This window comes from Oryctolagus cuniculus, chromosome 11 (assembly GCF_051225735.1).
Source record: "Oryctolagus cuniculus isolate XC-2025 breed Fujian yellow rabbit chromosome 11, ASM5122573v1, whole genome shotgun sequence".
Lineage (NCBI taxonomy): Eukaryota > Metazoa > Chordata > Mammalia > Lagomorpha > Leporidae > Oryctolagus > Oryctolagus cuniculus.
The window spans coordinates 117101711-117125704 of record NC_142877.1 but is presented as its reverse complement, the minus strand read 5'-3'; the positions used below and the strand labels follow the sequence as shown (position 1 = coordinate 117125704).

The following is a 23994-nucleotide window of genomic DNA, read 5'->3' as shown; positions in this document are numbered from 1 at the left end:
GTGCCACAATGCTGGCCCTTCGCATTTTAATTTTAAAGTTAAGGTTTTACAGAACACCATTATAATCTCGGTATAGGAAAAATTCATTCCAAGACATTGGTCACTGAACATACTATTCAGTTTCAGCAATATGCAGCAGACACTTGACCTTCCGAATCTCCACAAAAGGATTGAGAGTTCACCTCTGGGGTGGGCACTGTGGCACAGCAGTTAAATTAAGCCACATACCTGCATGCTGTATCAGAGTGCTGGTTCAAGTCCCGGCTCTTCCACTTCCAATACAGCTACCTGCTAATACATCCTGGGAACACAGCAGATAACAGCCAAGTACTTGGGTCCCTGCCACCCACGGGGAGACCTGGACGGGGTTCCTAGCTCCTGGTCTGGGCCCAGCCCAGCCTTGGCTACTGTGGGCATTTGGAGAGTACACTAGTGAATGAAAGATCTCTCTCACTTCTCTCTCTGACACTCTTTCAAATAAATACATGAATCTTTAAAATACATTTTTTAAAAAAGTTAACTTCTCTTTTTTTGTTGCTTTTAAATGCAATTTTAAATATTTATTACATTTTATATGAAAGAGAAATAGAGAAAGAAAGGGAGGGATTTCCCATCTACTGGCTCACTCTCCAAATGTCTGTAACAGTCAGGGCTGGGTTAGGCTTTAGCCAGGAACCAGGACTTCAGTCTGTGTGCCCCACATGGGTGACAGGGACCAAAGTACTTGAGTCATCACTTGCTGCATCCCAGGGTGAGCCTTGGCAGGAAGCTGGGGCTGAAAGCAGAGTTGGTTTTGAACCCAGGCGCTCTGATGTGGGATGTGGGTATACTAACCGGCAGCTAAACTGCTGGCCAAAAGCTGGATGCACCTCTCTTCCTTGCTTCCTTTTTTTGTCTTTCTCTATCCTGTCTGCACTAGACTTCATTTTATGTTTTCTGAATACGAAGCTGGTTATACACTCTGCAATGAACCAGAATGTGCTGCCATCTTCTGGAAGAAATGAGTACTGATTCTCTTTGTTTTAATCCTTGTTGAAGCTAAATCCTTGCAGAGAAAGAAAACCAAGATCATTTCTAAGTCTAATTAGCTTTATATAAGGTAAAAACCAAAGAGCATGTTAGGCATCAATGAGAACGGGGGTCCACAGACGTGCAGTACCTTGAAGGCATTATTTTCCTTAGAGTTCCTCACAATTCCCAATGCTTCAAGCTTCTGTCCTGTCAGTGTCAGCATCAAGCTGTAGATGTTCTCCAAGCTTGTCCCAGGGGAGCACAGGGCCAGACAGTTCTTCTGAATCTCTAGAACAGCTTCATAGAGCTCTGCCTGCGGGGCGGTGAACCTGGGGAGAGCAGAGCCAATTCAGAAGTCCGAACTCAGAATGATCTACTGAAAGACGTCTGCTTCTGTCTCAGGAGGGTGATGACAAGGCAGGGTTGACATGTGCTCTCTAGGAAACACGATGCATTTTTGCGGACAGGATCTTGACCATGGCCTGGGGGCTCAGTAGGAAGTACAGTCATCCAAGTGACCAGCAGACACTCAGCAGCTGAGGCTGGAAGGTGCAGCTGGCTGGGAATGCAGTCCGAAGGCCAGGCCAGGTGCACTCTTGATACTTTCTAATACCTTAGAGAAGGGCTACCACTGGAGAAGAGAAAAAGAAAAGAAGGAAAGCCTGGGACCCACTCTGACAGCTGAAACAGATGTCACAGAATAAACGAGTCAGGATCTCAGGTACTAGAAACTCACCAGTACTGAAGTATCCTCAGAGTAACACTCTCTTTAGCAATCAGGTGAGAAAGAAGCGAGCTGTCTTAGCAGTATTTTCATCCACTGCTGATGCGGATATAAACTAGCACAGTCGATTGAATCCAAGGCCTTAAGGCTGCTCATGTAATCTGAGCTAGTGACTGTGCTCTACGGATGTGCCTAAGAAAATAGTTTTAAATTTGAAAAAGTTAATGCACAAAAATGTGCACTGTGATTTCGGTAACTGGAAGACATCAGACAATTTCTAAATGTCCCCTAGCAGAATGGTTAAGTCTAACAATATAATAGTATAATGAACACTTATATACCCATCTCCTAGGTTCAACCATGATCAGTATCTCTATGATTTTACTGTCCCAAGACAGTATTATTAAATAATAATTATTATTTTTTTTAATTTTTGACAGGCAGAGTGGACAGTGAGAGAGAGAGACAGAGAGAAAGGTCTTCCTTTGCCGTTGGTTTACCCTCCAATGGCCGCCGCAGCCGGTGTGCTGCGGCCGGCGCATCGCGCTGATCCGAAGGCAGGAGCCAGGTGCTTTTCCTGGTCTCCCATGCGGGTACAGGGCCCAAGCACTTGGGCCATCCTCCACTGCACTCCCTGGTCACAGCAGAGAGCTGGCCTGGAAGAGGGGCAACCAGGACAGAATCCGGCACCCCGACCGGGACTAGAACCTGGTGTGCCAGCGCCGCAAGGCAGAGGATTAGCCTGTTGAGCCACGGCACCGGCCTTAAATAATAATTATTTTTAAAATATTTATTTGATAGAGTTACAGAGAGAAAGAGATTGAGAGCGTTTTTTTTTTTTTGGGGGGGGGGGTCAGGCAGAGTTAGACAGTGAGAGAGAGGGACAGAGAGAAAGGTCTTCCTTTACCGTTGGTTCAACCCCCAATGGCTGCTGCGGCCGGTGCACTGCGCTGATCTGAAGCCAGGAGCCAGGTGCTTCTCCTGGTCTCCCATGCAGGTGCAGGGCCCAAGCACTTGGGCCATCCTCCACTGCACTCCCGGGCCACAGCAGAATGCTGGACTGGAAGAGGAGCAACCAGGACAGAATCTGGTGCCCCAGGAATTTCTTCATGGTTTCCCACGTGAGTGCAGGGGCAAGGATTCGGGCCATCTTCTTTCCAGGCCTTTCCAGGCTTTCCCAGGCCATAGCAGAGAGCTGGATCGGAAGTGGAGCAGCCGGGATTTGAATTGGTGCCCATATGGGATGCTGGCACCACATGTGGTGGCTTTACCTAGTATGCCACAGCACTGGCTCCAACAGTGAAATTTTTTTTAAATTAAGATTTATTTATTTATTTGAAAGTCAGAGTTACACAGAGAGGAAAGGCAGAAAGAGAAAGAGAGAGAAAAGTATTCTATCCAATGGTTCACTCCCCAATTGGCTGCAATGACCACAGACACGCTGATCTGAAGCCAGGAGCCAGGAGCTTCTTCTGGGAATCCCACATGGGTGCAGGGGCCCAAGGACTTGGGCCATATTCCACTGCTTTCCCAGGCCACAGTAGAGAGCTGGATTGGATGTGGAGCAGCCAGATCTCAAACCGGCGCCCATCTAGGATGCTGGCGCCTCAAGCCAGGGCGTTAACCCGCTGTGCCACAGCACCAGCCCCCAACAGTTCTCTTTTACAATGAAATTCACATACACTGAAATGCACAAATCTGAGCTGTACAATTCTGACAAATGGATGTACCAATCCTGATAAAGTGGGGGACACTGAATGCCTAAATTCTGCTGAGTCATCGCTGCCCTAGAAGCAGCTCTCCTGCCATGTCTGAAGTTAACCCTGCTTTGCCTGAGAACCTTCCTGGAAGTAGTGGCCTCGGTTGCCTCTAGACCTGTAAACAGACTCAAGTCGCAGCAGGCTCCAAAAGTGTACCCATGCGGAGGTACAGCATAATTCAAAACCAGCTGAACGACTTTTACAATTTATATGGACGAAAGACAGCAAAATACATATGACAAATGGAGATTCACAGTGTGGGGTTTTATGGGTCCACTACACAGATTCTGGACTCAATGTCATAGCTTTAGGGTCTGAGTAGCTCTAACAGTTTGGATGGTTGGTTGGCTGAAACACGGTAGCCTAAGGTAAACAAAGTCGAATGCCTGAACTTCCTTGGTATACAAGGGTTCTGCCTCAGTCCTGTAATATAAATGCTGCTTCACCTTCTAGCCTGCCCTATTGATGGGGACTTGCGACTGAAATTCTTCCTCAAATTTCCAGCGTGCTGCTTTGCCCTACAACATTCAGATATGCCAGCCTCAACAAATGTACTGCGTACTTTCTTTTTCTCTAGCGAATCCTGATTGATACCGATCCATACAGAACATTTACACTGTCCCAGAAAATCCGCGTTTGCCTATATCTCATCAATACACTTACCTCCAGAAGCAAATGCTGTTCTGATTACATTCACCTTAGTTTTACGTACACTAGAACATCATATAAATGAAATCATATATGTCCCCTATTGTGTCTGGCTGCCTTCATGTCTATGCATCTCATGGTGTTACTTCAGCCAAGTCTTTTTTTTTTTTTTTTTTTTTTTGACAGGCAGAGTGAACAGTGAGAGAGAGAGACAGAGAGAAAGGTCTTCCTTTTTGCCGTTGGTTCACCCTCCAATGACCGCCGCGGCCGGCACGCTGCGGCCGGCGCACCACGCTGATCCAATGGCAGGAGCCAGGTGCTTCTCCTGGTCTTCCATGGGGTGCAGGGCCCAAGCACTTGGGCCATCTTCCACTGCACTCCCTGGCCACAGCAGAGAGCTGGCCTGGAAGAGGGGCAACCGGGACAGAATCCGGCACCCCGACCGGGACTAAACCCGGTGTGCCGGTGCCCCAAGGCGGAGGATTAGCCTAGTGAGCCTCGGCGCCGGCCTCAGCCAAGTCTTTTTAATGCCTGATTGGAGTTCCCACAGTACGAACAGACCACAATTTACATATTTACTCTCCTGTTGATGGGCATCTGGGCTGTTTCCAGCTCCTGGCTATTGTGAATAATGCTGTCATGAACATTCCTGTACAACTCTTCTCTTATGGACCTATGCTATGTGGAAGATCCAGGTAAATGGTTCACTGTTCATTTAAATTTAGAAGAAACTGTCAAATTCTAACAGTTCTAACAGTTTCCATTACCATGAGCAATGGAAAAGAGTTTCAGTTATACTGCAGTATTGTGAACACTTGGTTTGGTTAGTCTTTAATTCTGTTCATTCTAGTCAGTATGGAATGGTAGCAAATTGACTAACACTGCTGAGAGGCCTTCAATGTGGAATAGTGGCTAAACCGCTGCCTGTGCTGGCCGCATCCCACATGGGCACTGATTTGAGTCCTGGCTGCTCCACTTTTGATCCAGCTCCCTGCTAGTGGGCCTGGGAAAGCAGCGGAGGATGGCCCAAGTGCTTGGACCCCTGCCATCCATGTGGGAGTCTCAAATAAAGCTCCTTGCTTTGGCCTGGCCTAGCCCTAGCTGTTCATTTAGGGGAATGAACCAGCAGATGGAAGATCTCTGTCTCTCTCTAACTCTGCCTTTCAAAAAAATGAATAAATAAATCTCAAGGGGCCAGTGCTGTGGCCTACTGGGTAAAGGCGCTGCCTGCAGTGCCAGCGTCCCATATGGGTGCTAGTTCCAGTCCTGGCTGCTCGTTTCCAGTCCAGCTCCCTGCCAGTGCTCCTGGGAAAGCATCAGAGGAGGGCCCGAGTGCTGGGCCCCGACCCACGTGGGAGACCTGGAAGCAGCTCCTGGCTCCTGGCTTTGGATCGGCACAACTCCAGCCCAGAACCAACAGATGGAAGAGCTCTCTCTGTCTCTCTCTCTCTAACTCTGCTTTCAAATAAATAAATAAATCTTTTAAAAAATAATCTTAAAAAATAACTTAGGACTACTTTTACAGCGTGTACAGTCATTTGTGCATGTTCTGTTAGAAGTGTCCATCAAGTCTCTTTGTGAGATACGTGTTTAGTGAAAATTTTATCCCAGTTGCTGGCTATCTATTTATTTTCTTAAGAGTCTTTCAATACACAGAACATTTTATTTTGATGGTCTATTTTATTAATTCCATTTTGCGGTTACTCTATGAGTTCTTACAAAATCACAACATCCAGGGCTGGGCCAGGCTGAAGCTAGGAGCCTGGAGCTCCCATCCAGTTCTCTTTCGTGGGTGGCAAAGTTCAATCACGTGGGCCATCCTCTGCTGCCTTCCCAGATGCAGTAACAGGAAGCTGAGTGGGAAATGCAGAAGCCAGGACTTAAACCTACACTATAATTTGGGATACGGGCATCTCAAGTGGTAGTCTAACCTCCTATGCCACAATGCCCACCCTTCCATTTACTTATTCTTATGCTGATACCACATTGTCTTGATTGCTGTAGTTTTACAGTAAATTTTAAAAAATATTTATTTACTTGAAAGGCAGAGTTACAGAGAGGCAGAGGCAGAGAGAGAAGTCTTCCATCCACTGGTTCTCTCCCCAATGGCTGCAATGGCTGAAACTGGGCTGATCCAAAGCCAGGAGCCAGGAGCTTCCTCTGAGTCTCCCACACGGGTGCAGGGGCCCAAACACCTGGGCCATCTTCTACTACTTTCCCAGGCCATAGCAGAGAGCTGGATTCGCAGTGGAACAATGGGACTTGAACTGGCATCCATATGGGATGCAGATACTGCAGGCGGCAGCTTTGCCCTCTATGCCACAGCACCTTCCCCCGACCTTGTGTTCTTTTAAAAAGCTTATTTGATAGAGAGCAAGTACAAGCAAGCCCCCATCTACTAGTTCATTATCCAAATGCCTGAAATGGCCAAGAATGGGTTGGCCAAAACCAGGAGCTGGAACTTCATCCAGATCTCCCTGTGGGTGGCAGGGACCCAACTACTTGGTCCATCACTGCTGCCTCCCAGGGTCTTCACTAGCAGGAAGCCAGCCAGGAGTCAGAGCTGGGCACGGAGCCCAGGTACTCTGATATGAAGGCACTGAATTAAGTGTTGGGTCAACTGCCCTCACCTGACCTTGTATTCTTTGTGTAAAAAAAATGTTTTTACGAGAGAAAAGAGCCAATGTAATGGCCGATCTTTATTGGAAATGTCATAGCACATTTCGATCAGGTTGGTGCAGGGGCTGAGGGGTTATGATGGGTTGCACAGCCAAGGCATCACTGGGTTTTGCCTCTGTGCAGGCAGGACCAGGTGATGGCACTGCTGGCCTCACAGTCGCAGGTCACTATCTGCTTGTTGGTGACAGAAGGGACTGAATCAGGGTCTTCCTGCGTGCCTGAAGCTGCCTTTCGGGGTAGCATACTGTGCAGGTCCAGTCCCTCCTGTGTGCCACCGTGCCCTCCCTCTCTGCATTGACGCCCTCCTGCCTGTGGCAGTGCCACACCCAGCCGACCTTATACTGGAGATCTTGGTATGCCTCTGTGCTCAGGGACACTTCTTGCCAATCTTTGTTCTTTTTTTTTAAAATAAAGATTTATTTATTTATTTGAGAGGCAGAGTTACAGATAGAGAGAGGGGGAGAGAGAGAGAGAGAGGACTTCCATCCACTGATTCACTTACCAGACGGCTGGGCCAGGACAGAGTCAAGAGCTAGGAGCTTTGTCTGGGTCTCCCACGTGGGTGCAGAGGCCTGGGCACTTGGGCCATCTTCCACTGCTTTCCCAGAGAGCTGGATCAGAAGTGAAACAGCTGGGAATGGAACTGGTGCCCATATGGGATGCTGGCACTGCAGGTGGAGGCTTAATGTACTATGCCACAGTGCCGACCCCCAATCTTTATTCCTTTTACTTTCTTTGCTTACCTTATTATCCAAACTTGGTCCTCCAGTACAAAGTTAAACAGAAATGAGAACTGCGGATTTCTTGTTTCTGATATTCTTCCCCCTTTACATTTTATTTGAAAGACAGAAAGAGAGAGACAAAGAGAGAGAAAGCGATCTTCCACCTGTGGGTTCAGTCCCTAAATGTCCCTAATAGCCAGGCCTGGGCCAGGCCAAAACCAGGAAGGAATCTAGAACTTAATCCAGGTACTACATAGGAGTTGTGGGGCCTTAAGTACTTGAGCCATCACTGCTGCCACCCAGGATCCACATTATTATTATTATTATTATTATTATTTTTGACAGGCAGAGTGGACAGTGAGGGAGAGAGACAGAGAGAAAGGTCTTCCTTTGCCGTTGGTTCACCCTCCAATGGCCGCCACGGCCGGCGCATCACGCTGATCCAATGGCAGGAGCCAGGTGCTTCTCCTGGTCTCCCATGGGGTGCAGGGCCCAAGGACTTGGGCCATCCTCTACTGCACTCCCTGGCCACAGCAGAGAGCTGGCCTGGAAGAGGGGCAACCAGGACAGAATCTGGTGCCCCGACCGGGACTAGAATCCGGTGTGCCGGCGCCGCAGGAGAAGGATTAGCCTAGTGAGCTGCGGCGCCGGCAGGATCCACATTATTAAGACACCGGAATTGGAAGCACAGCCAGGGCTCTTTTTGCTTTTCAAATAAAAATGAAAAATAAAAAGTTCTTACAAATCATGAGTGAGTGATTAATTTCATTAAAAGCTTTTTCTATAAATTCTGAAATTATCTTTTTTTTTTTTTTTGCTGTATTCTGGATGATGGACTATAATGATTTTTGAATGTGAAACTAACTTGTATAAATATTTTTGGTTATATATTTATATTGGTTATAAACCAGTATGTTGCTATATTCAATTTGCTAATATTTTGTTAAGATTTTTTTTTTTTTTTTTTTTTTTGACAGGCAGAGTGGACAGTGAGAGAGAGAGACAGAGAGAAAGGTCTTCCTTTGCCGTTGGTTCACCCTCCAATGGCTGCCGCGGCCAGCGCGCTGCGGCTGGCGCACCGCGCTGATCCGATGGCAGGAGCCAGGAGCCAGGTGCTTTTCCTGGTCTCCCATGGGGTGCAGGGCCCAAGCACCTGGGCCATCCTCCACTGCACTCCCTGGCCACAGCAGAGAGCTGGCCTGGAAGAAGGGCAACCGGGACAGAATCCGGTGCCCCAACCGGGACTAGAACCCGGTATGCCGGCGCCGCTAGGCGGAGGATTAGCCTAGTGAGCCACGGCGCCGGCCTTGTTAAGATTTTTTTAAAGATTTATTTATTTATTTGAAAGTTACAGTTACACAGGGAGAGAAGGAGAAGGAGAGAGAGAGAGGTCTTCCATCCCCTGGTTCACTCCCCAACTGGCCGCAATGGCTGGAGCTGTGCTGATCTGAAGCCAGGAACCAGGAGCTTCCTCTGGGTCCTCTCTTGTGGGTGCAGGGGCCCAATGACTTGGGCCATCCTCTATTGCTTTCCCAGGCCATAGCAGAGAGCTGGTTTGGAAGTGGAGCAGCCGGGACTTGATCCAGCGCCCACACAGGATGTTAGCACTGCAGACGGTGGCTTTACCCGCTACGCCACAGCGCCGGCTCCTTGTTAAGATTTCAGTGTCCATCTTCTTCATGAGGGATAGAGGTTAAAATGCCTTTTTTTTGGTAATATTTTTACTCAAGTTTGGTATCACAGTTATGCTGGTTAAGTCATGTTTCTCAAGAGATTTGTCCATTTCAATTGCCATTTGACACAGAGTTGTTCATAACAGTATCATCCTTTTCATAACTAAGATTTGTAGTGATATCTCCTCCTTCATTGCAGATTATGATACATTTTTTCCCTTGCTAGACAGTTTATCACCTTCAATTATCTTTCTAGGGAACAACTATTTGGCCTTACAAATTTTTCCTATTGTTTGCCTTCTGTCTGCTTCACTGATACCTGGTCTTATCTTTGTTATTTCCTTCTTCCTTTTTAACTCTTGGCTTCATTTGCTCAATCTCTTAAAAAGCTCTTTGAGGTGGAAGGATGCATTCTTAACTTTAAACCTTTTTCAGTCTAATATAAACAGCTAAAGCTATAGATTTCTGTTTTAGCTGAATCCCCCAAATGCTGATATGTTTAGGATTTTCAATTGCAATCACACTGTAGTGTTTTCTTCTTTGGCCCAGGAATTATTTATGCATTAAATATTTGGAGATTTAACAATATAACTTATTGATATGATTTTCTAATTTAACCCCACTGTAGTCAGAAAACATATTTTGCAAAAGTTGAGCCTTTTGAAATTCATGAAGCTTAGTTTTGTATATCAGCTAAAATCTGATTTAGTGAATGCTCCATGTGTACTTTAAAGAACGTGTGTACTGCAGTTGCTGGGTAGAGTATTTTACAAACATCAACACAATCAAGGTAGTTAATGTCATTCAGATCTTTTATATTCTTTTAAATTTTTATAGTTTTTCTATAAACTATTAAAAAATATGTTAAAAACTCTTGTGATTGTGGAATTGTACATGTTGAATACTATAATTTTTTATTTAAACAATAAAATATCTTTTTTTTTTTGACAGGCAGAGTGGACAGAGAGAGAGAGACAGAGAGAAAGGACAATAAAATATCTTTTAATAATTTTTAAAAATTTATTAGACTGAGCTTTCATCTGCTGGTTCACTCCCCAAATGCCCGCAACAGCTGGGGGTGGCCCAGGCCGAAGCCAGGATCTCCAGTTCTTCCACATGGGTGGCAAAGAATCAAGTGCTTGAGCCATCGTCTATTCTCCCCAGAGAGTGCATTAGCATGAAGCTGGAATTGGAAGTGGAGTCAGGATTCAAACCAGGCATCTGATAGGGCGGGCTGGCACTGTGACATAGTGGGTAAAGCTACCACCTGCAATGCCAGCATCCATATGGGTGCTGGTTCAAGACCTGGCTGCTCCTCTTCCAATCCAGCTCTCTGCTGTGGCCTGGGAAAGCAGTACAAGTTGGCCCAAGTCCTTGGGCCCCTGCACCTGCATGGGAAGATCCAGACGATCCTGGCTCCTGGTTTCAGATCAGCACAGCTCTGGTTGTTATAGCCAACCAGGGAGTGAACCAGCAGATGAAGACGCTCTCTCTGCCTCTCTTTTCTCGGTATAACTCTTAACTTTCAAATAAATAAATAAATCTTTAAAAAAGAAAATACATAGCTTTTTTTTTTTTTTTTTAAAGACAGGCAGAGTGGACAGTGAGAGAGACAGACAGAGAGAAAGGTCTTCCTTTACTGTTGGTTCACCCTCCAATGGCTGCTGTGGCCAGCGCACTGCAGCCAGCGCACCACGCTGATCCAAAGCCAGGACCCAGGTGCTTCTCCTGGTCTCCCATGCAGGTGCAGGGCCCAAGCACTTGGGCCATCCTCCACTGCACTCCCTGGCCACAGCAGAGAGCTGGCCTGGAAGAGGGGCAACCGGCACAGAATCCGGCGCCCCGACCGGGACTAAACCCGGTGTGCCGGCGCCGCAAGGCGGAGGATTAGCCTAGTGAGCCGTGGCGCTGGCCTAGATTGAGAACTTCTTTAACATTTTTATAGCATGTGTTAATTTCTTATTCTGCTGGCAGCAAATTTTTTTCAAATTTTTAAATAATTTCTTTTTAAAACATTATTTATTTGAAAGGCAGAGTAACAGAAAGGGAGAGACTAAGAGAGGGAGGGCGGGAGGGAGGGAGGGGGAGGGGGAGGGGGGGAGAGGGAGAGGGAGAGGGAGAGGGAGAGGGAGAGAGAGAGAGAGAGAGAGAGAGAGAGAGAGAGAGAGAGATCTTCTATCTGCTGGTTCAACTCACAAAATGGCCACAGCGCCAGGAACTCCACTTGGGTCTCCCAGTAGGTGGTGGCGGCACAAGCACTAGGGCCTTCCTCTGCTGCGTTCCCAGGTGGATTAGCAGGAAGATGGATCCTAAGTGGAGGAGCTGGGACCCCAGCTGGCACTCTAATGTGGGGTAAGATCATTCCAAGGCGGCAGCTTAACCTGTCGCGCCATGATGCCCATCCTCAACAACCACAAGTTTTATTTATTTATTTATTTATTTATTTATTTATTTATTTATTTTTTGACAGGCAGAGTGGACAGTGAGAGAGAGAGACAGAGAGAAAGGTCTTCCTTTTGCCGTTGGTTCACCCTCCAATGGCCGCCGCGGCCGGCGCGCTGCGGCCGGCGCACCGCGCTGATCCGATGGCAGGAGCCAGGTGCTTCTCCTGGTCTCCCATGGGGTGCAGGGCCCAAGCACTTGGGCCATCCTCCACTGTACTCCCTGGCCACAGCAGAGAGCTGGCCTGGAAGAGGGGCAACCGGGACAGAATCCAGCGCCCCGACCGGGACTAGAACCCGGTGTGCCGGCGCTGCTAGGTGGAGGATTAGCCTAGTGAACCGCGGCGCCGGCCAACAACCACAAGTTTTGTTTCATCAGAAAACGCTTTTACTTTGCTGTCATTGAAGGAAGATTCTTTTGCTGAATAGAATACCACATTGACTTAAAGATGTGCTTCCAGTGTCTTCCGGCCTCTGCTGTTTCTGGCATCTCTCCTCCATTTCTCTCTAGCTATTTCCAAGATTATTTTTTTGTCTTTATGAAGTCGGCAGTTTGATTATGATTGTAAGTGGGTGGGTGTTCTTTGTGTTTATCTTGCTTAGGGTATGTTGAGCTTTTTGGATCCATAAGTTGGTGTCTTTTACCAAATCTGGGATGTTTTTGACCATTATTTCTCAAACATCTTTTCTGCCCTATTCTCTCCAATTAGGTATGTATCAGCAGTCTCTTAGATTTTATTCATTTTTCTACAGTGATATTTCTATTTCATCAACCAGATAATTTCTATTTATCATCTTTCAGGGGCAGATTTACATAGTTTCTAACTATTTTTTGAAAGTTCTCTGGTGCCTTTCATGTAGGAAAAGTCACAGATTGTTCATAAACTGAAGGCCACACCAGCCCCACGTCCATGTAACCCTATCAACCCACCTGTGAATCCACTGACCACTCCCCAGAATATACCTCTTCTTACCTGGGACCTGGGGACAATACTATGTAACCACTCCCCTTTTCAAAGCTCATAGAAGCTTGATGAAGGGGAGGGGGTTCTCTCTCTCTCTCTCTCTCCACCTTGTGGCCCCAGGACCCAGGATGAGCACAGCAGGGTATGGATTTCCCCTTTTACCTTTCCTGGCCCACTCTCCCTAAATGAAGCCCTCATGTGCCTGTGTATTCTTCTCACTTTGTAAATAAATCTGATCACACTGCATGCTGTGTTTGTGCCTGTACTTAGAACTCTTCTCTCAGTGAAAGGCAAGAGCCTAGGATATTAATTTAGGCCCAATCTAGCCCACAACACCTTCAAACAGTTGTTTTTAAATTTTGTCCATATTTCACAACTACCGTTATCTAAGGAGAATTAATCCAATCAAGTTATTCTATCATAACCTAATATTAATATTAAATAACATTAATTAATATTAATTAACAGAATAACTTGATTGGATTAATTAATTCCATTAGGTTATTCTATCATAACCTAATATTTAATATTAATAACCTAATGCAATTAGAAAATACCTGAATTTACTAAAAAGTAAGGAAAAAAGTGATATGATGAACAAAACAGTCTCAGAAAATACCCAGGACCTTTGCAAAGATCGTTAATCTGACCTAGAAGGGTTTTATGTATTTCTGGATTTCATACCAAGTGTATTCATATTCCAATTCAGACCCTCATGAAGCAGTGAGACGTGTTATTCTGTAGACGCCTACCTGCCATTGACAGGCCACGTACGGGTGATGTCACTCACGTAGCAGGAAGACTCGCAGCCTCCATCCAGAAGCACCATTTCCCCATCCTGGAACAAAGACGGCTGAAGTGAGCGACCTCATGACCATGTCATTTCCTTCTCATCTAAACTACGCCTTTTATTTGCTTCCTTCTCATAAGAAGCACGTCAGATCATTCTTTTTTTCTTTTTTTTAAAGATTTATTTATTTATTTGAAAGTCAGAGTTACACAGAGAGAGGAGAGGCAGAGAGAGAAACAGAGAGAGAGAGCGAGCGAGCGAGCTTCTATCCGATGGTTTACTCCCCAGATGGCTGCAACGGCCGGAGCTGTGCCGATCCAAAGCCAGGAGCCAGGAGCTTCCTTTAGGTCTCCCATTTAGGTGCAGGGGTCCAAGGACTTGGGCCATCTTCTATTGGTTTCCTGAGCCATAGCAGAGAGCAGGACAGGAAGTGGAGCAGCCGGGTCTCAAACCGGTGCCCATATGGGATGCCGGTGCTTCAGGGCAGGGCGTTAACCCACTGCGCCACAGCGCAGGCCCCAGATAATTCTTTAAAATTTTATTTATTTATTTGAGAGACAGAGTTACAGACAGAGAGAGACAGAAACAAAGTATCAGATAATTCTTTCAAATGAATTCATACTGTTCAAAGGTGGCACTGTAGAGTGGTTAAGTACCTAGGCTTTGGAATCATGCTTGGGTTTGAATTACTAGGTATAAATATTAGCATATCACAAAAGTTATCATTGTTAATCTTTAATTTTAAAGATTTATTTTATACATTTGAGAGACAGAGTTATAGAGAGAGCTAGGGACAGAGAGAGAGGTCTTCCATCCACTGGTTTACTCTCTAAATGGCCATAACGGCTAGAGCTGAGCCAATCTGAAGCCAGGAGCCAGGAGCTCTTCCAGGTCCCCAACGTAGGTGCAGGGGCCCAAGGACTTGGACCATCTTCCACTGCTTTCCCAGACACCAGCAGAGAGCTGGATCGGAAATGGAGCAGCCAGGACTTGAACCAGTGCCCATATGGGATGCTGGCACTGCCGGCCAGGACTTAAACTCTCTGTGCCACAGTGTTGGCCCCTATCATTGTTATTTTTTTTTTAAAGATTTACTTATTTATTTAAAAGTCAGAGTTACACAAAGAAGGAGACACAGAGAGAGAGAACGAGAGCGAGAGAGGAGTCTTCCATCTGCTGGTTCACTCCCCAAATGGCTGCAATGACCAGAGCCGCGCTGATCTGAGGCCAGGAACCAGGAGCTTCTTCTGGGTCTCCCACGTGGGTGCAGGGGCCCAAGGACTTGGGCCATCTTCTATTGCTATCCCAGCAAAGAGCTGGATTGGAAGTGGAGCAACCAGGTCTTGAACTGGTGCCGATATGGGATGCCAGCACTGCAGGTGACAGCTTTACCTGCTATGCCATAGTGCTGGCCCCTCATTGTTAATTTTAATGTTGCTATATAAGTTGGTATCCTGGGCCTTATTCAAATATAATTACCTTTACCATTTAACTTTGGAATATCAGTTCTATTCATGTTCTCTCTCATAATACATATGGTGAAAGAAGAAAATTTGGGGATTTTTCTGTCTTACTACTATTCATGTAGTATTGAAATGATCTATGTTGCAGGCTAAGCCTCCACCTGTGGTGCTGGTTTGTGTCCTGGTTGCTCCTCTTGGGATCCAGTTTTCTGCTAAGGGCCTGGGAAAGCAGTAGAAGATGGCCCAAGTACCTGGGCCCCTGTACTCAGCGAGGAGACCCAGAAGAAGCTCCTGGCTCCTGGCTCTGGCCCAGCTCTGGCCGTTGTGGCCCTCTAGGGAATGAACCAATAGATGGAAGACCTTTCTCTCTGTCTGTCTGTCTGTGGCTCCACCTCTCAAATAAATACATATCTAAAATCTTAAAAATAAATAATTAAATGATCCATGTCCTCAAAGGCAAATCTTATTTATATCTAAATAAGTACAAAATCTTGGACAAAACAGAATCATGGGCAAATAAGTACATATATAGCAATGGCAACTTCAAATAATGGATGTAGCTTTTATTTCAATAAGAACATATTTCCTACTAGAAAATAACCAGATATAATATAAAAATATTTTATGAATGTTGACATTACACAGCATATCTGATGTCTTAAAGACCTACTACTCTTTTTCTAAAAAAAAATATTTATTTTATTTATTTGAAAGAGTTACAGGTAGAGGCAGAGAGAGAGAGAGAGAGAAAGGTCCTCCATCTGCTGGTTCACTCTCCAAACGGCTGCAACAGCCGGAGCTGAGCTGATCTGATACCAGGTACCAGGAGCTTCTTCTGGGTCTTCCATGTGGATGTAGGGGCCCAGGGATTTGGGCCATCATCCACTGCTTTCTCAGGAGAATTAATAGGGAGCTGGATCAGAAATGGAGCAGCTGGGACTCAAACTGGTGCCCATATGGGATGCTGATGCTGCAGCCTGGGGCCTTTAACCCACTGCACCGCAGCACAGCCCCTTGCTGCTCTTCCTAAAAAGACAGCCTATGGGGTTGGCACTGTGGTGCAGCAGGTTAAGCCACCTGTGATACCACATCCCATATGGGTGCTGGTTTGAATTCCGGCTGTTCTGCTTCCCATCCAGTTCCCTGCTAATGGTCTGAGAAAAGCAGCAGAGGACAGCTTGTGTATTTGGGCCCCTGACACCTATGTGGGAGACCTGGATCAAGTGTTTGGTTCTTAGCTTTGGCCTGGCTCAGCCCTGGCCATTGGTTGTGGCTATCTGGGGAGTGAACCAGCAGATGGAAGATCTCTCTCCCCCTCTCTGTGTAACTCTGAGTTTCAAATAAATACATTTTTAAAATGAAACAAAAAAAAAGAGGCAGTGTTTGAGAATTTTATAGAACTGAGGAAAGACGTAAGCTGACGGACTGAGGAAACAAGAATAAATTTACATAAGATATATCTTTCTTAATACATAATAAAACTGATGAATATTAAAGATTTTAAAAGCAATCAAAGTGGGGCTGGCGTTCTGGTGCAGTGAGTTGAGCTACCGCCTGCGAAGCCGGTGTCTTGTATGGGCACTCAGTTCCAGTCCCTTCACTGCTGATCCAGCTCCTTGTTACTGGGCCCAAGAAAGCAGCAGAGGACGGACTAAGTCCTTGTGCCTCACATGGGAGACCAGATGGAGATCCAGGTGCCTGGCTTTAGCCAGGCTCAGCCCTGGTTCACTTGTCTATTTGGGGAGTGAGCCCCCAGATAGAAGATCTCTCTCTCTCTGTTTCTCCTTCTCTCTGTAACTCTGCCTTTTGAATAAATAATTTTTTGAAGTAGTCAAAGCAACAACAGATAGTTTTTTTAAGTCAGCAACTTGGAAAGTCAGAAGACAAGGAAATAATATATTCAAATTGATGACTAAAAATAATTGTCAATCTAGGATGGTTTTCTTAGCACAGCCATCTTTCATGAAAGAGAATAAAACAAAAGTATTTTCAGCTAAACAAAACCAGAAGATGTTCATCAGCAACAGACCTTAATGCAGATGTTTTCTTTCTTTTTTTATTTGTTAAAGATTTATTTATTTGAAAGGCAGAGTTACAGACAAAGGAAGAGATAGAGAGGGTGGGAACTTCTACTGGCCAGTTCACTTCCCAGATGGCCGCAATGGCAGGAGCTGGGCCATCCTCCGCTGCTTTTCTCAGGCCATCAACAAGGAGCTAAATCAGAAGTGGAACAGCCAGGACATGAACTGGTTTCCAAATGGGATGCCGGCATCACAGGCAGCAGCTTTACCCACTATGCCACAATGCTGGTCCTGGAAAATAACTATTTTTTCTAAACAAAAATATTTAGTTAGGGTGCTGGCATTGTGGCTCAGTGGTTTAAGCTGCTGCTTATAATGCTATATCCTATACTGGAGCGCTGGTTCAAGTCCCAGCTGCTCCACTTCAATCCAGCTCCCCGCTAATGTGCCAGGGAAAGCAGCAGAATGACTCAAGCATTTCAGCCCCTGCCACCCATGTGAAAAACATGGACAGAGTTCCAGGCTCCTGGCTTCAGTCCTGGCCACTGCAGCTATTTGGGGGAGTGAGCCAGCAATGGAAGATCTCTGTTTCTCCCTCTCTAACTCTTCCTTTCAAATAAACAAATATTTACAACAATATTTACGAAAGGGCACTGCTTTACATTTTTGTAAATCTCTGTCCAGTGGAACAGAAGACAGCTGCAGTCTCCCAGCTGCTCCTGCATTCAGTCTGCTCTGTTGTCCTAAAGCCTCCAGGTCCCCTACTGTGCACCTGTGAGAGGAGAGGGGGGAGGCACACACTGTCTTGGTGTACTTGTGAAAATATGTTTAACCTCATGGAATACATACAGCAATGAAAATGAGCACACTACAGCTCTGTGCCACAATATATTACTGTGTGAAAGAAGACAAAATCAGATTTCAAATATACAAAATTCAGAAATAAGCAAAACGAGGGCAGGCACTGGGCCCAGAGGTTAGGTTGCTATTTGGGACCCCGCACTGCTCGTCAGAGTGCCTTGTCTGAGTTCTGGCTCCTCTGCTTCAGGTCCAGCTTCCTGCTAACGAACACCCGGGGAGGGAGCAGATGATGGCTCACGGACTTTGGTCCCTGCCACCTATGTGGGAAATGCAAATTGAGTTCCAGGTTCCTGGCTCCAGCCTGGCACAGTCCTGGAAGCTGTGGGCATTTGGGTCGTAAAACAGCAGATGAAGAGATGGGACATCTCCTTCTCTCAAATAAAATGCAAAAAAAAAAAAAAAACCAAAATCAATTATTTATTCATTGCAAAATAAAAACAAAAGCAATTATCATGATTATCAATGGTTTAAGTACAGCAGTTATCCTATGGGAAATGCTTCTTGGGAGTGGAGGGGATAGTAACATCCTATTTTGGGAGTTATGAACTTTTCTGCAAAGGGTGGGCAGTAAGTAGTTTACTTTGTGGGCCATGCTGTCTCCAGTGGAACTAGTCAACTTTCTCACTGTAGCCAGGAAGCAGGAATGGCTGCGTTGCAAGAAAACTTTATGTACAGAAACAGGTGCAGGCTGGATTTGGTGTGAGGGGGGTAGTGTGTCCATAACCTGTTCTATTCTTAGAGCTGGGTAATGGTTAGATGGTGTTCACTTTATAATTTACCCATTAATGTTTTATTCTTTATTTTTCTAGTAGGAAATTTATATTTTATTTACTTGTAAAGATTTATTTATTTGAAAGGCAGAGAGAGACAGAGAAAGAAAGATCTTCTATCCACTGGTTCACTCCCCAAATGACTGCAATGGTCTAGGCTGGGCCAAGCCGAAGTCAGGAGCCTGGAACTCCATCCAGGTCTCCCACGTGGGTGACAAGGGCCTAAAAGCACTTGGCCATCTTCTGCTGCTTTCCTAGGCACATTAGTAGGGAGCTGGATTGGAAGAGGAGCATATAGGACTCATACTGGTGCCCACATGGGGTAAGAGCATTGCAGACAGAGGAGCCACAATACCAGCCATGGAAAATTACATTTTACAATAAAAACCATATGAAGAAAGGAAAGTGGTGGAGAGGTTAGGGATGGCGGTGGGGCTCAATACAGTAAAGATACTGAATTTGCTGAAAAGTCCCCAAAGGAGAGTATCAGGTCCAAATAGTTATAAAGATATGTTCTAAGACATTTTCAAGAAACATTAATTCAAGCTATTCCATAACATTATAAAAAGGAGAGACTATTCATATGGGCTTAGTTTGATTTTGATATGAAAACCACAAAATGACACTGTAAGAAAGAAAAATTATATACCAGTCTCACTCATGAACAAATCAGAATGTCCTGGAGCAGGTGTTTGATGTAGTGGTTAAGACACTGCTTGGGGCCGGCGCCGTGGCTCACTAGGCTAATCCTCCACCTAGCGGCGCCGGCACACTGGTTCTAGTCCCGGTTGGGGTGCCGGATTCTGTCCTGGTTGCCCCTCTTCCAGGCCAGCTCTCTGCTGTGGCCAGGGAGTGCAGTGGAGGATGGCCCAGGTGCTTGGGCCCTGCACCCCATGGGAGACCAGGAAAAGCACCTGGCTCCTAGCTCCTGCCATCGGATCAGCACGGTGCGCTGGCCGCAGCGGCCATTGGAGGGTGAACCAACGGAAAAGGAAGACCTTTCTCTTTGTCTCTCTCTCTCACTGTCCACTCTGCCTGTCAAAAAAAAAAAAAAAAAAAAAAAAAAAGACACTGCTTGGGGGGCTAGCTCCGTGGCACAGGTTAATCCTCCACTTGCGGTGCCGGCATACCATATGGGTGCCGGTTCTAGTCCTGGCTGCCCCTCTTCCAATCCAGCTCTCTGCTGTGGCCTGGGAAAACAGTATAGGATGGCCCAAGTCCTTGGGCTCCTGCACCCACATGGGAGACCAAGAGGCACCTGGCTCCTGGCTTTGGATCGGTGCAGCTCCAGCCGTTGTGGCCATCTGTGGAGTGAAGGAAGGAAGACCTTTCTCTGTCTCTACCTCTCACTGTCTGTAACTCTACCTATCAAATTAGAAAAAAAAAAAAAAAAAAAAAAAAGACACTGCTTGGGGGACCAGTATTGTGGCATTGAGGATAAACCTGCCTGTGACGCTAACATCCCATATGGGCACTGCTTTGTGTCCTAACTGCTCCACTTCTGATCGATCCATCTCCCTGCTAATGGCCTGGGAAAGGCCATGGAGGATGGCCCAAGTGTTTGGGCCCCTGCCACTTATGTGGGAGACCCGGAAGAAGCTCCTGGCTCTTGGCTTCAGTCTGGCCCAGCCCTGGCTGTTGCAGCCATTCGAGGAGTGAACCAGTGGAATGATGATCTCTATCTCTCCCTCTTTCTCTGTAACCCTGGCTTTCAAATCAATTAATCTTAAAAAAATTTAAAAAGGACATGGCTTGGGATGCCTGCAGCCCATACTGGAATGCCTGGTTTGAGTCCTGGCTCCCTGTGCACCCTGGGAGGCAGCAGAGATGGCTCCAGCACTTGGGTCCTTGCCATCCACACAGGAAACCCAGACTGAGTTCCTATCTCCTCTCGTCAGCGTGGCCCAGTTTTGGCTCTTGTGGGCATTTGGGGAGTAAACCAGTGGATGGGGGATCTGCTTCTGCCTTTCAAATAAATATAATAAAGAAAAATATTTTAAAATCACAAATAAAATATCACTAAGTTAAAACTAGTAGTGCTAAAGTTAATAAAATATGCTCAATTTCACTGGTAATTAGGATAATTAAGAGTACAATGATAGGCCGGCGCCGCGGCTCACTAGGCTAATCCTCCGCCTAGCGGCGCCGGCACACCGGGTTCTAGTCCCGGTTGGGGCACCGGATCCTGTCCCGGTTGCTCCTCTTCCAGGCCAGCTCTCTGCTGTGGCCAGGGAGTGCAGTGGAGGATGGCCCAGGTGCTTGGGCCCTGCACCCCATGGGAGACCAGGAAAAGCACCTGACTCCTGGCTCCTGCCATCGGATCAGCGCGGTGTGCCGGCCGCAGCGTGCCGGCCGCGGCGGCCATTGGAGGGTGAACCAACGGCAAAAGGAAGACCTTTCTCTCTCTCTCTCTTTCTCACTGTCCACTCTGCCTGCCAAAAAAAAAAAAAAAAAAAAAAAAAAGTACAATGAGATGTTGTTTTATGCAAACTAGAATGGCAGAAATTAAGAAGTACGATAATACCAGGGGATAAAGAAGATGTGGTCAACCAATCACACACAGATGGTGGAAGCATAAACAGTACCAATACTCAGAAAAATAAATTATTATGAGTTAAAAAAACAGTCGCAGTGGGATAGCATAGAATAGGGTACATAAGTAGGCACCATGCTGCTAAAATGTTTTGGCTCTAAGGATGAGCTAAGGATAAGTAACTGGCTCAGGAGTACTAATTTTTTTTAAAGATTTATTTTATTTATTTGAAATACAGAGTTACAGAGAGAGAGAGACAGAGAGAGAGAAGTCTTCCATCCGCTGGTTCACTCCCCAGATGGCCACAACGGCCGGAGCTGCACTGATTTGAAGCCAGGAGCCTCTTCCGGGTCTCCCACGCAGGTGCAGGGGCCTAAGGACTTGGGCCATCCTCCGCTGCTCTCCCAGGCCATAGCAGAGAGCTGGATGGGAAGAGGAGCAGCTGAGACTAGAATTGGTGCCCATATGGGATGCCTGTGCTTCAGGCCAGGGCTTTAACCCGCTGTGCCACAGCACCAGCCCCATGAGTACTCATTTTTTTAAAAAAAACTATGCTATTGGCCGGCGCCGTGGTTCACTTGGCTAATCCTTCGGCTGCGGCGCTGGCATCCCATATGGGCGCTGGGTTCTGGTCCTGGTTGCTCCTCTTCCAGTCCAGCTCTCTGCTGTGGCCCGAGAAGGCAGTGGAGGATGGCCCAAGTGCTTGGGCCCTACACCCTCATGTGAAGACCTGGCTCTTGGCTTTGGATCAGTGCAGCGCGCCAGCTTTAGCATGCCAGCTTGGCGGCCATTTGAGGGGTGAACCAATGGAAAAAGGAAGACTTTGTCTCTCTCTCTCTCACTGTCTAACTCTGCCTGTCAAAAAACAAACAAACAAAACAACTAAAACCCTATGCTGTTATGGCTGGTGTTGTGGTGCAGCATATTAAACTGCTGCAAGCAATGCTAGCATCTCATATGAGTGTAGGTTCGAGTCCTGGCTACTCCACTTCCAACCCATCTTCTTGCTAATGTGCCTGGGAAGGCAACAGAAAATGGTTCAAGTGCTTGGGATCCCTGCTACCCACTTGGGAGACCTGGATGGAGTTCTGGGCTCCTGGCTTCAGCCTGGACTAGCCCAGGCAGTTGTGGGGATTTAGGGAGCGAACCAGCAGATGGAAGAACTTTAGCTTTCTCTGTGTCATTCTGCATTGCAGATAAATAAATAAATAAATTTTAAAACAAATGCCATATAATTTATCTGTCTGCTACATTTATGTTTGTGAATTAACTGAATATTAAAATAGATAACTAGGAAGCCGGCGCCGTGGCTCAATAGGCTAATCCTCCACCTTGCGGCGCCGGCACACCGGGTTCTAGTCCCGGTCGGGGCGCCGGATTCTGTCCCGGTTGCCCCTCTTCCAGGCCAGCTCTCTGCTATGGCCAGGGAGTGCAGTGGAGGATGGCCCAGGTGCTTGGGCCCTGCACCCCATGGGAGACCAGGAAAAGCACCTGGCTCCTGGCTCCTGCCATCGGATCAGCGCGGTGCGCCGGCTGCAGCGGCGGCCATTGGAGGGTGAACCAACGGCAAAGGAAGACCTTTCTCTCTCTGTCCACTCTGCCTATCAAAAAAAAAAAAAAAAAAAAAAAATAGATAACTAGGAAACAGACTTAAAGGAATACACAATTATTCACTTGCAGAGTCCCATGGGAAGAAAACTATAAAAAGTATGTTTCCTCATAGCCAATAATGTTTTCTTAAAATCCTCCCACCTCAAAAACACACTGGCCCACCACTGTGGATGCAAGTGCTTAGAGGAGTGTGATGAAATGAACAGACGAGTTAGAGGGGAATATGTGGCTATGTGCAGAGGGCCCAATGTGAGGATCAGATGAGATAATGTCTACAGAACAATTTATAAAGAATAAAATACTTTTCAAATGGTACTCAGTTTGTGAGAGCTGACGGTCAGGGTGCAGTGAGGTTAGTGGCTTCCACTGGGAGATCTGGACTGAGTGGGAGCCGACGGTCAGGGTGCAGTGAGGTTAGTGGCTTCCACTGGGAGATCTGGACTGAGCGGGAGCTGACGGTCAGGGTGCAGTGAGGTTAGTGGCTTCCACTGGGAGATCTGGACTGAGTGGGAGCCGACGGTCAGGGTGCAGTGAGGTTAGTGGCTTCCACTGGGAGATCTGGACTGAGTGGGAGCCGACGGTCAGGGTGCAGTGAGGTTAGTGGCTTCCATGGGGAGATCTGGACCGAGCGGGAGCAGTGCTGAAGCACATTTCGTGTACCTTGATGAGCTGATTGTTCTTCACATAGTGCAAAGTATTGGACCGGTTACCACCAGCAACCACGGGTGGGTAGGCTAAGATGTCAGCGCCCCGAGCCCGGCATTCAAATTCAAACTGTGGAAACAACAAGGAGGGATGACTCAAAGGATTTCTGTAGGGCCACTCCAGCCCAGTCTCTCTTCAACAGCTGTACCTCCAACCTGGCACTCATCCCAAGGCACGACTGGAACACTAGTCATCATATCTACGCCAACTTCTTATGCTGTAACTGCAGACCATTTCTTTCATTCCCACCCCACACACTATAATCTATGCTATATATAGTCTTACTCCCGTCAATCCTGTTCTTCAATCTCATTATCGTTATTATTGTTTATGTTTATTTATGTATTTTCATCTATCTGAAAGGCTGAGTGATTTGGGATGTGGGGAGAGGGAGAAAGGAAGAGCGAGAGACAAGGAGGGACAGAAAGAGAGGGAGAGGAAGCAGCAGAAGGAGAATTGGGCGGGGGGTGGGGGGGTGGGGAGGAGGGAGAGAGAGAGACAGAGCCTGATCTTCTATCCCTTGGTTCACTGCCCAAATGCTTGTTAATAGCCAGGGTTAGGCGAGGCTGGAGCTAGAGGCTTGGAACTCCCATTCTGTTCACCCTGTGGGTGAGAGG

The 23994-nt window shown here is 46.7% G+C and overlaps 1 protein-coding gene across 23 annotated transcripts in view; it reads right to left on the bottom strand.

Moving 5' to 3' along the window:
* Window positions 1-23994, bottom strand: part of XPNPEP3 (X-prolyl aminopeptidase 3) — a 77005-nt gene that overhangs the window by 8585 nt on the left and 44426 nt on the right. For 8 of the 23 annotated variants that reach the window (XR_007914733.3, XR_001795781.4, XR_016217042.1 and 5 more), the window contains 3 exons: window positions 23333-23446; window positions 13376-13461; window positions 1160-1340 (listed from right to left, as the gene is read on the bottom strand). Coding sequence is in view for 10 of the 23 variants with exons in the window: in XM_008275180.5 (XP_008273402.4) it covers window positions 1160-1340; window positions 13376-13461; window positions 23333-23446 (381 nt within the window). In the remaining 13 variants the exon portion in view is untranslated. Of the gene's footprint in view, window positions 1-1159; window positions 1341-7324; window positions 7434-7565; window positions 7648-13375; window positions 13462-23332; window positions 23447-23994 lie in introns of all 23 variants that reach the window. The other 15 variants (XR_016217032.1, XM_051834052.3, XM_089308992.1 and 12 more) reach the window with 8 other exon arrangements.